Source organism: Equus quagga, chromosome 4, assembly GCF_021613505.1.
Source record: "Equus quagga isolate Etosha38 chromosome 4, UCLA_HA_Equagga_1.0, whole genome shotgun sequence".
Classification (NCBI taxonomy): Eukaryota; Metazoa; Chordata; class Mammalia; order Perissodactyla; family Equidae; genus Equus; species Equus quagga.
Window position 1 is genome coordinate 26,144,251 of NC_060270.1, and position 13,016 is coordinate 26,157,266.

The 13,016-nt window shown below is 37.9% G+C and overlaps 1 protein-coding gene across 9 annotated transcripts in view; it reads right to left on the reverse strand.

Moving 5' to 3' along the window:
• The window catches only part of LRCH3 (leucine rich repeats and calponin homology domain containing 3), a 102,121-nt gene that overhangs the window by 18,960 nt on the left and 70,145 nt on the right, over positions 1 to 13,016 (reverse strand). For 3 of the 9 annotated variants that reach the window (XM_046658551.1, XM_046658548.1, XM_046658554.1), the window contains exons 13-17: positions 11,361 to 11,411; positions 9,803 to 9,856; positions 5,095 to 5,166; positions 1,227 to 1,275; positions 422 to 529 (exon numbers count right to left, since the gene is read on the reverse strand). In XM_046658551.1, coding sequence (XP_046514507.1) covers positions 422 to 529; positions 1,227 to 1,275; positions 5,095 to 5,166; positions 9,803 to 9,856; positions 11,361 to 11,411 — 334 coding nt within the window. The remainder of the gene's footprint in view (positions 1 to 421; positions 530 to 1,226; positions 1,276 to 5,094; positions 5,167 to 9,802; positions 9,857 to 11,360; positions 11,412 to 13,016) is intronic. The other 6 variants (XM_046658556.1, XM_046658550.1, XM_046658549.1 and 3 more) reach the window with 5 other exon arrangements.

The following is a 13,016-nucleotide window of genomic DNA, read 5'->3' on the forward strand; positions in this document are numbered from 1 at the left end:
CTTTGGGGACCAGGTAGAAATTTGTCATATTAAGTAAAAAACCTGAGACTAAGTAGATTTTTAAAAAATGACTGATTCATTTTTTTGTTAGAACACAGAAAACAGCTTTTAGCAACAGAAAAATCTGAAAAAGAGCTCATTATAGAGAAGAGGAACATTCTCTAAAGCCCAGAAAAAGTATTTTCTTTGTTCAAACACTAGAACCTGCTTTTAGGTGGTACTAAGAAACTTTCTAATTCAAATACGTTCAAACAAGATTCTCCTGCTTTAACGTCAGTGAGATCACAGAGAATGCAGAGTTTAAAGCGTCTGCTAAGATGACATCTCAGGGCAGAAGTTTAAGAGCATGTAACAGTTAACGTCATTATTAAAAGTCGTCGTTCTCCCCCCGCCCCCTCCCGTTTTAGTCCCTACCACCGACCTTTATTCGGTTCTGCCCTGCCGCCTGCTCGGAAGAGGAAGCTTTCCGGGCGCTGGGGCTGGTGTCTCTGGATAGCAGCAGGGAGAGAATATGCAGGGGGATGATGGACTAAATCAGCACGAGAAAGCAAAATAAGATTAAAGGAGGTGGAAAAAAACTGAATACAAAAAAATTTCAGTAAGTGGCAAACAAAGAAAAAAATCAAATTAAACATGGCAATGATATAAAATGATAATTTTGTTTATTAACACAAAATCCGGTACAGAAAAGTAACCCTGAAAGCAGGACAGCTGCTTGTATGTATTTTTAATTGTCATGTTATTTTTGTTATATCAATAAAGACAGAATGAGGGGCCAGCCCACTGGCGCAGTGGTTAAGTGTGCGTGCTCCACGTCGGCAGCCCAGGGTTCACAGGTTTGGATCCTGGGTGCAGACCTATGCACTGCTTATCAAGTCATGCTGTGGCAGGCATCCCACATATAAGACAGAGGAATTTGGGCACAGACGTTAGCTCAGGGCCAATCTTCCTCAAAAAAAAAAAAAAAAAAAGACAATGTTAATAAATAGAATACAGTCTCTGGCAAACCTATAGCCCTGCTAGCTCATGCTCATTTGTTTATATGAAGTGACTGAGTAGCTGAACAACCAGCTGAATTAAAAGATGGAAAATATACAGAAAGTTCCCAATTTTGCATCTGATTTCTCACCTCAGAAAACGGAGCCACAGCTATCTAAAAAGAGATTTATTAGGAAAATCCTGGTAAGGAATTATAATCTTGATGTGTGTATCTTTGCATCTATTACCTGTTTCTGTTGTAGATGAGCCTGATACAGCATTAGATCTGTCATCATTCTGTGAAGAAGTAAAGCTATATCAGTAATTATTATTTGAGAAGAGGTATTTTCCACATTTATGGTAACTTTGGGATTATAAAAGAAAACAAGCATGCAACTCTCCTTCAAAATTAAGTTTTAAAATGAGAATTTGGTGTAATAAAATAATTTTATATATTTTTTAAGACCAAACTTTTTATTTAGTTCTGCAGAATACAAGGTTTATGTAATACAGTCTCTAAAGATAGTCCTACTATATAATAGGCCTTTCCTATGACTACTTAAAATGATCACTCTAAGGCAGAAAATTTATTGAGAAATACATAGACAAGAATAAAATTTTATTTTATGACAGTATTTTTCTGGTATAGTTTCTAAAGTATTTTCCCTCCTCTGGAGAATAAAATTTGCTGTGTTAAGAAGTGATAAAGGGAAATAAGGTATTTAAAGATAACTGATAGCTGTATTTGCAGACTAGTATTTAAGTCCGAAATGTTTTTAATCCATTGACCCAAGGAACTGTAAAACGGAGGAAGAGCTAGCTCAACTGGTATAAAATTTACCTAAAAAAGGAAAATGTGGTTAAGCTAATTTAAAAAGAAGTGTTGGCTGGTTGCATTAAAGATGACGAAGACTTGGCAGGGGAGCAGAAGCAAGAAAAGCTGGAGCAACAGCGAATTTCCAGGGCCTGACACCTAGTTACACGCAATAGTTTAAATATATTACAACCGTAGGAGATGATAACTAAGACACATTTCTGAACTAAGAGAATGACTTTGAAACACACACACATACACACACATACACACAGACATACATCTGCTTCCACACTTTTTTCTCTCTTTTGGTTTCAATAGTTTCAGAAATCTTTTATTTCTAGTTGGAGTTGAGTCAGATAAAATTAATGATGACAGGGAATTTTAACTGCTAAAATAAATAAATAAGCAGAAGCCATGCTGTTGAGAAAATTCTTGGACTGATTTGGAAGACAATTTTGTGGTAACGATTCCTTGGTTTGATACTCTGAGGCAGAGAATTAAGACTTACAAATAAGCTGCACTCTTGAGTGAAGCAATGTATTACATCTCCATTAGTGAAGAAGACAACATGTTCATCAAGTTTATAGATGCCAATAAACTAAGTTTAGGATGTTAAGAAATGAAAATTTAACAAATTTAATTTAAAATAAGAGCAACAGGAACTAGCAAAAGGAATAAACTGCTAAATGAGGCAGAAGCTGGGCTTCATTATAAGGAAACAAAAGACTATCCCTATTTTCAAGGAATATGAGAATATCAGGAAGGAGAATGCTAATTAGCTAGACAAAGACCTGTTCAAGGACCAACGGTACAAACAGAAAAACATAAAAAGTAGAAATTATTCCAGATAAAGGGGAAAGATATTTTTTTAAAACTTAAAAAACTTCATTGGAGTTAGACTAGAAATTTAAGCAGCAGATATAAGGGAAAGATGTTTTTTTAAAACTTAAAACACTTCATTGGGGGCCGGCTCTGTGGCCGAGTGGTTAAGTTCGCGTACTCCACTGCGGCGGCCCAGGGTTCAGATCCTGGGCGCGGACATGGCACCACTCGTCAGGCCACAGTGAGGCGGCATCCTACATCCCACAACTAGAAGGACGTGCAACTAAGATATACAACTGTGTACTGTGTACGGGGGCGGGGTTTGGGGAGATAAAGCGGGAAAAAAAAAAAAAGATTGGCAACAGTTGTTAGCCCAGGTGCCAATCTTTGGGGGGAAAAAAAAAAGGAAGATTGGCAACAGTTGTTAGCCCAGGTGCCAATCTTTAAAAAAAAAAACTTCACTGGAGTTAGACTAGAAATTTAAGCACATTAAGGAATAAAACAAAGTTAATAGGCAACTGTATTAGATCAGAAGGAAGACACGAAATGACTTACACTGAATGGCAGCAACCCTTCAGGAACACAAGATAATAAACAGTTGGGTGTAACGAAAAACAAAGCCAGAATCGAGGGGACTTGTAAAATGATGACCTTTAAAATGTGCTTTTATTGAAACTATAAATCTAGTGACTTGCATGCCAGGATGCTAAAATAAGTTCAAATCGTTCTGAGGACACTGACTATATCTGAGAACTCTTGGAGAACTGGAGAGCAAAATCCAGAAACTGACATGAACTCAACTTTATGCCTGGTCAAGCAGGAAAAGAAATAAAATCATGCATAAATACAGTGTATACCTGCTGTAAAGTAACTAGGATACCAAAAAATACAGAACAAATTATTTTAAACTAGCCACTTGACACTGCAGCAGGTCTGCCAGACAGAAAGGCAGCTCACTGCACTTTCGGCATATTCAGATTTGGCCTTTCTCAACTACGATTCTGGGAGAGAATAAGCCCCACTGCCCTCAGGCATCTATGGAGTGTAATGAATTAACTGCTCTTAGAATGGGAGCAGTTACATACCTTCCTTGAGAGAATTTTGAAAACAGTCCCTCAAATCATTTTCTGTGTTGTTGTTCAAGTAAGGAAACTTGCTGAGAAAGGCTGGCAAAGGGTTAATATAGAAGAGAATTACGTTTTTTCAGGAGCCACCTAGGTATGTGAACCATCTTCAATAAAGCCCAGAGAGAAGGTTAATGAGGTTTACAGATATTATAAAGTTGGGGTCAGCATTTAGAAGGACATGATGCAAGAATATGAAAGTATTCTAGTAAATTACAGAAGTAAAAATGTTCCAAAAGCAAAATTAAGTATTTAGGAAAAGAAAGGATACAAGGTATGGAAATTAATTATCATTTAGGAGTGTAACTAAAACATCTGACAATTATAGTGGATACTGAGCAAAATGAATATCAAAACAGAAAAAGCCAGCCTAATGCTCCGAATAAGACAGACGAGAAACCTTGTTCGTGCTCAGCACCAGGTGGCCCTAACGAGGGCTGTGTTTCTAGCTGGGGACTGTGGAGCCAAACGGAAAGGCAAAGAACTTGTGAAAGTGCAGAAGGATGCACAAGCTGGGAAAGGCAGGTAAAAGAACCAGAGTGTATTTAGAGAGAAGACAAGGGTGGCATCATAATAGTTTTCAAATATAAAGATTCTTACATAAAGACTGCTAACTAACTAGAAAATCGCCACTCCAGAAAGAACAGAAGAAATAAATGTAAACCACAGGAGGACACATATAAATCAGACAAGGTGAACACCTTCTTGACAGTCAGGATTATTAATCATTTCTTATGTATCATATGATAACAAATATGGAATTACCACCCCTTCAAAAAATAAACTAGCACAGGTTCTTTATTTAGGCTCGCAGGCCATATGATCTCCATCACAACTAGTATTCCAACTCTGCTGTTAAGCGTAAAAGCAGCTACGGACGATACATAAGCAAATGGGAGTGGCTGTGTACCAATAAAACTATTTACAAAAACAGGTGTCCTGGGGGCCATAGCTTGCTGACCTCTACTGTAAGAGGGTTGTGGCAGTGACAATTTTGGCGACTAGGACTCAAATAATTTTGCATGCACATTAGACAATGGAGTTAATTTGATATTAAATATTAGCCCAAGTAAAATAATTAATCATGACAAAAAATAATCTTAGATGAGAAAATTAGGACGACATTTCAAATAGAATCTCAATTTTAAAAATTAACTCTATGTTTCTAGCGTAATAGAACTTTCAAAAAATTTCAAGTGAAATTAACGTTAAACTCAAATAGTTTTACAAGCTTAGGTATACTTCGTGTAATCCTACATTTCAGATTGCTGTCAGACCAACCCACTGGAAAATGTAACCACTCCCCTGCCCACGCCCTCCCCAAAGCTCCTGGTGAGTTACAACAAGGGATACCTTAAGAGGCGTGAAGGCAGAAGGATGAGGCAGGACAGCAGCACAGCCCACTTGACTCAACCCTGACAGCGACTACATTTCAAGAGAAAGAGAAGAAACAGAAGGCAGCATTTATGTTAGCAAAATGTCAGGCAGGCGGCAGGCAGGCAGATCTGGTCAGTGAAAACAGAAAAGGAAACGTCACTGACAAACCTTCAAATGGTTTACTAAGATATTGATAGGGCAGAAAGAGAATACTTAGGGGGAAAAAGCCATAATTTATAAAACACAGTTTTCCCATCTGTATAACTCAAACTATTTCAATACCTCATAGCACATTATTCAAGAAATGAAAGACAAGATTTATTAAAAGTTATTTTATATAGAAATAAAACTGAGAACATCAAAATTTTTTAGCAAAACAGCCTTAGAAACTAATGAGTCCTGTGCTGTTCCTAAGACAGGGGAAACAAATCCAGTCACAGAGCTCATTGTAACTGAGCAGAACTGGCATGAATAAGGACAATAGTTTTTTAATGTTAACCCAAAATTAGATTTATTATAATTCCAATTAATGGCTCTGATGTGAGAAGACAGGACATGAGGATTCTGCACCACACCTTACGGAAGAACAAGCATTTCACTTCTGCCTCTGTGAAAGTTCAAGTGACCTATAGGAGGGTAAATGGAATTTTCCTTTTCTTTGAATCCTTTATCCTTTCACCAACCTACATACAACTACTTAGATATATTAGAGATATAATTAGAGATAGTAAGTGTTAGAATCTATTGTACGATTACAGATAAAAGCTGCTCAAAATGTGACAATGTTTTCATTGGATGGGGAGTGAAAATCAGAGAAGACAGGACGTTGACAAAGGGCATTGGATAAGACTGTACCTATTAAAACAACAAAATGCCAAAGGCTTAAAGATATTCAAGCCTTTATAAGTTAAATCATTAAAAAAAATTTAAACTAGGACCACAGACATCTGAACCATGGGAAAAATGAACAAGAACACATGTGGGTGCTTAGAAACAGGTGTGTAGATGGTCAGTAAATAAATACAAGTGGGGCTGGCCCGGAGGCATAGTGGTTAAGTTCGCGCACTCTGCTTTGGTGGCCCAGGGTTTGCCGGGTCAGATCCTGGGCGCAAGACCTGCACACCGCTTATCAAGCCACACAGTGGCGGCATCCCACATTGAAGCACTTACAACTAGGATGTACAACTATTTACTAGGGCTTTGGGGAGGAAAAAAAAAAGGCAGACTGGCAACAGATGTTAGCTCAGGGTCAATCTTCCTCACCAAAAAAAAGCATATTAAAAAATATACAACAGTTGTATTTTTTTTTATGAGGGAGATTGACGCTGAGCTAACATCTGTTGCTAATCGTCCTATTTTTGCTTGAGGAACATTGTTGCTGAGCTAACATCTGTGCCAATTTTCCTCTATTTTGTATGTGGGACACTGCCACAGCATGGCTTGATGAGTGGTGTGTAGGTCCATGCCCAGGATCTGAACCTGCGAACCCTGGACCACCAAAGCGGAATGCACAAACCCAACCACTATGCCACCAGACCAGCCCCTACAACTGTATTTTTAATGAGTGTTGATAGATAGCAAGGCCTTTTGTTTGTTTGTTTGCAAAAAGAAGCATGTAACATACACTGCAACATAATCTATCTTAAGGCAGAAAAAAGTGAAAAAGGAAATGTATCAAAGAATAAGACTGTGACAACAGCTATACACTGTCTGCTTCACCTATTTAGACTTCCTGGGCCTCCTTATAACCAAATGCACTGGAATTACTGTCAGTTTCAAATATAAAAAGGCTAAAAGCCACTATGTTGGCAAAGAAGGAAAAAAAAGAGAGGAGGGAAGGGGAAGTGAAATGAGCCTGGATACTCTCGGGCGCCTAGAGATGGGATACGCATGCAGCCTGGACGGAGATGAAAGCACCCCGGACTGAAGGTGGCCCTAAGAGAACGTTAGTGCAACTGATATTAAATGATACTAACACTTATTTCAAATCCTGTATTTCAAGGTCTTTAAATCAAATTCAACATTTACCTTGCTATATCATCAGACTGTCTCATCATGAAACAACTTAGTGAGGAATTATTAGATGCACAGCATTTACATATTCATTCGGGAAATATCTATTGAGCACCTAATATATCTTATGAACTAGGACAGGGACCGAGTATACCTAGGTGAGTACAACAGAGAATATCCCTGTATGCCCATGAAACTTATGGCCTAGTAGTCTAATGGGGAGAGACATAAAACAAAACACACCTATGTATGTAAACGTACTATGAAGAAAAAAAATAACTGGAGACATAAATTTGATTTGGGCATGGAGTATGCAGAAAAGCCATTTTAAAGATGTGTCATTTAAGCTGATACGTGACAGATGAGTAGGAATTAACCAAGGGGTATAAGCAGGGAGGGAAAGGCATTCCATGCAGACAGAACAGCATTTGCAAAGGTCCTGAGGTAGGAAAGGGCTTGCCATGTTTGAAGAGCTGAAAAAATGCTGGTATAGCATGAGGCCAGAGACAAGAGACAGACAGCAGCAGAGTGCACAGGAGCTGGTAGGCTGTGTTAAGTGTGGACTTATTCTACTGTATGAAGCCACTAAAGAGTCGTTTTGAGAAGATCAGAAGCCTGACTTAAAATCTGATTCTTTTTGCACAGTGTTGGACACTATTTGGCATACAAAAATATGTGAGACGCGGTTCCTGCTTTTAAATGCCATCTAATTTAGGTCAGACAAGAATACTGATAACTAAAATACAAGGGTATGTGTTTTGAAAATGCCTGAAAGCCATTTCAAATTTCATGCTAAGGGGATTTTGTTGTTGTTTTTCCAAACTCCACGTTTTCCTTGACAAAAAAGTCTGGGCACTCAAGGGGCTGGCCTGGTGGTGTAGTGGTTAAGTTCACAAGCTCCACATCAGCGGCCCCGGGTTCACAGGTTCAGATCCCAGGCATGGACCTAAACACCGCTCATCAAGCCATGCTATGGCAGCGTCCCACATATAGAGGAAGATTGGCACAAATGTTAGCTCAGGGACAATCTTCCTCAAGTAAAAAGAGGAGGATTGGCAACAGATGTTAGCTCAGGGCTAATCTTGCTCAGCAAAAAAACAGTTTGGGCACTCAGGCTTATATCACTTACTATATGTGTTATTAAATCTGATCTTCAGTTTCCTAAATTGTTTTCAATTACAGTATGGAAGGCAATACAGCACGGTGCTGAATGCAGGCTCTGAAATCAGCCAGATCTAGATTTGAAGCCAGCCTTGCTCTTATTAGCTACATGACCTTGGACAGGTCTCATTCTAGACAAGACAGTCTGTGCCTCAGCAATCATTTGTGAAATGGTGATAAGTTTAACCTTAACTCTTAAGGTTGCCATGAAGAGTGAATGAGATAATTCTGGTAAAGTGTCTGGATCATCAGGGGCTCTCAATATTCTTCTGCATTTATTTAAATTATGATTTGCTCCTCATGCCAATTAACTTCCACTAAAACTCCAGAGGCTGGTGGTTGTATTTATCTACAAAACTGCCCAGTTAAAATGTGCTTTATCCATCTCAAAGGAAATGATGACTGCAGAACACACAGAAATCTCGACAATGGAAGTTTATGTAGTAGAAACGGCATCCTGAAGTACGGGGTTCACACAGCAGTATGCACAAACGCAGCAGTTACGAGCACATAAGACAGGAACTGCTACAGAGGCTAGACTTTTGAACTTCAAGTTTTCAATACTACTGTGAAAAAATAACATAAAACATGATGGGAAAAGCAATTATGTCAACAGAATTCTCTTGCAAGGCTGATAAAAGACTTTCAATAAGCATGTTGTATTCATTTTCAGCTGATGAAACAGGCAATAAAAGTAAACGAGTGTAAAAATGATCAATAGATAGCATTTCAAGTTAATGTTTCCCTGAGTTTCAAAAATGGGCATGGAGGGGGGCTGGCCCCGTGGCCGAGTGGTTAAGTTTGCGCGCTCCGCTGCAGGCGGCCCAATGTTTCGTTAGTTCGAATCCTGGGCGCGGACATGGCACTGCTCAACAGACCACGCTGAGGCAGTGTCCCACATGCCACAACTAGAAGAACCCACAACGAAGAATACACAACTATGTACCGGGGGGCTTTGGGGAGAAAAAGGAAAAAATAAAATCTTAAAAAAAAAAAAAAAAGGGCATGGAGGGATAATCTTGAGCTCTAAGTATTTTTTAAAAGTTTGGGATTTTCAGTAGCTTAAAATAGATAATAAAATAGGACGCCAAATATACAGTTGTGTAATTCGCGTCATGGAATAAGAGAATCCATTTAACACACAGGTGACTCATGGGCCAAATTAATGATTAATAAAGTAGGTGCCCCTAGCATTAGAAATGACATTTAAAAAAGTAATCTATTATGGCCTTTCCTCCCAACACACATACAATATGGTTCTCAATGCAAATGTCTTACTTTTGGAAACACTAACAAAGATATTTGAATCATAGCTGCAGAACACTGGGACACTGGGCAAATCATGAACAGTTATGTAGGGAAACCGTTGCAGCTATCTGTAAAGCATTTAATAATGATGCTCATCGTGTTTTATGGTACGTACACCATTTCTGAATGAAAAGCACAACAGCTACTCTCCAATCTCTTCTAGACATAGCAATGTAAACTCTGTTTTGGGCAAGGCTCTTACCACTAACAAGGCACTATCATCAGTGTGCTGAGACCTTCTGGATGGGAAGGGACACTGGAGAGGTGGAGAAAAATGAAGCAATGTCAAAAACAAACTGCACACACGACATATTTCACAAATACACAAAGAGACATATTAAGACATACTTGTGAAGATGCTGACATACAAGACCGCATTCACAGTCCTTAGAATCCATGCATCATAATAGCTAATAAGTTGATTCTGAATAATGATTCTCTTCCAAAGAGCTTAAACAACTTCAAATATGGTCTTATTGCCTAAAGACTTTCTAAAGCAAGGAGGGAACAGGGATTATTCTCTGTTCACAAAATAGTAAGCTAAAGTATAGATGTAGCAATAACATAAAGAACTTGTGGTTACTTAATGAGCCAGTGACACACTGAAAACACTAAACCCAAGAGTCATGATTTCTAGTCGAAGCACCTCTTCACTACCTTTCTCAGACAAAACAAGAACACAATTGGAAATTTTAAAACTGTACATGTTATTTTTCTGAGAAGCTTTCGTGTTTAGATAACGAATTACTCCAGAATAACCATCAAGAAAGAAACGTTGGGGTAAAAAAGGAAGAGTGTATTAACTTATCAAACTTTGGTTGTCAAAGGTTTGTACGGAATTATTACCATGTGAAGGAAAGACAACAGAAAATGCTTGAGCGAATCTCTCAGGTATTACACCAATGCATAAGTTCTCATATAAACAAACAAAAAGTGGTTATTATATGTCCAATAGATTAAAAAAAACCTTTATAATCGGTCACTTAAAACAACACATTTTACCATTCTAGAAACACTTGTGCTGTAAAAACACTGCTGAAAATCAATGCCTGTAAAGCCCAATGTACTAGGTTTTCAAATAACTTATTTTACAAAAAGCCAAGTCAAAATTCACATGAAACAGTGCCTTTGCATTTTTAAAGGAAGTAATGATCATAAACTAAAAAAATGAGAAGGCAAAGAGAAAAGAAAATGGCTAATGAGAAAGTCAACAACATACAAATACTCATTTAGTAAGCTTCATTTCAACAGACCAAAACAGGTGTGTAAACTTTTAAAAGGTTATGCAATTAATTTTACATGTTAACTTGTAATGCATATGTACTACTTAATATTATGAGACTAATGTGCACAAAATATAATCAATAACATACGCCCTTAGGAAATGAGCACTGAAGCTGAAACACTTTGTAGAGTCTTTTTTGTTTAACACGACACCATTCACCTGTGCCAGATACAGCTCTCAGGACTCTATATAGCAGGCTTTGAGAACGCATGAGGGAGATGATACCTCTGGTGCGGATGGGGAAGGGAAATAAATAATCTCCAGATGGATGTGTACAGATTTAAAAACCCCCGATCTACAGACTCTGATAAACTCCCTGGCCTGTGTCTTCTCCTCCCTAAGAAGTAGAATTTCGTGAGGGGAAAAAGTAAAATGGCAATACTTATCACTGAAAACACATGATAGTCACATGCAAACATTTCATTTCCATTGCAATAATAAAAATTCCAAAGAGAAGGTGATTACACAGACTTACCTCACCATCTAAGGCGGGTGGTTGTTTTTGTGGACTTTGGGATGCTTTTTGCTATACACCCCCACCCCCCCAAAAAAAGGGATGTTGGTTAGAATCTGGAACACTGGAAATGATCAATTCTATTTACTAAAATAATCACTCACATTAACATCTGTATCTCCTGTGTATAGCACTTTCCTAGATCTACATGTTAGAAGATATTGCCCTTTCCCTTAAATAGCTTATAGTTTAAATGACGAAAAGCGATAAACTGACAAACGGTATTTCGTGTATCTACAAGCATCTAGAAACAGAAATTTTAAAAACTATGTTTTTATACATACATGCATGCAAACACATTCGCAATCAGACCAGTGACGGCTCACTAGGTCCTCTCAATGAAAGCACTCTCTCTCTCCTTGACGGCTTTAAATATCACTCTAACGCTAACAGCTTTAGCTCTCTCCTATCAGCCAAATTTCAGGTTTGCATTTTCAACTGCCTGTGGAAACTCTCCACCTGGAAACCCCACTGCCACCTCACGGTCAACATATCCAAAACCAAACTCACAATTCCCCATACTAACTGGCTCTTTCCCCCCATTTGCTAGTTTTTGTTATGACGTCAAATAATAATATGGTAACATCTGTATCTTACAGGGTGTTCTACAAAGTGTTCTTAGACACAGTCTCTCAAGTGTATACCTTTTGCTCTGTGAGATAAACATCATAATCTTACTCATTTAAAGACGAGAAAATTGTGGATAAGAAAGGTTCTATGATATTTGCAAGGTCACGAAGTTGCTAAGTAGCATACCTGAGATTTGCCCCTATGTCTTCTGACTCCAAATCCTACTTTTTTCCACAATGCTAGATTTGCATTAAAACCATTCTTTCAGCCTCAAAAGGTTGCTTTGGGACCTTATTATTTTTTTTCACGCAACTTCAATGATTTATTCAACACTTACCAAACATCTATGTATAAGACATAATGATGCTTCTCTTGAAAACCCTCTTATAGTTAATTAATAAAATCCATTGTGGTGGTAGGGGATGCAGCACTCACCATACTAGTAAAAAAACTGAGTGCATCCATAATAATTCTAAAATAGTTATTATTTCATAGTTAAATATTACACATATTAAGGAAACTCAAGGCACAGAATGGTTCAGTTGGTTACTGAATGGTTACTCTCTATTTCATTTTCTTCATCTTTCTTTCTAACACGTTCTCAACATGAGAAGGTTCGTTTTTCAGAAGTATCTTTTCTCTCATGTTTTTCACCTAGTTAAGATGTTAAAATTGTTCTCTTCTGCCTAAGAGATCAAGACCAAACTCTAATTTGACATTTAATCAAGACCGTCTACAATGTGATATCTCTTACTAGCTGAATGACTTCTACAGAAGGCAAGCTAGATAAGTTAATTTACGTAGAATGCATAGAACAGCACTACGACACAGTGTGTTAGTCATTATTATTTACTTAGAGTCAGCATAGCATTGTGGTCATAGAGTAGGGTTTGGAGCCAGGCTGTCTTTTTTTTTTTTTTTTAAAGGAACTCTTTATTTTCCATCAATCTTATTTCCATTTTCTGTTCAGCCTGTCTTGACTAGAAAACTTGCTCTGCCACTTACTAGCTGAGTATTTAAGCTTAGGCAAATTGTTATCCCCTCTGA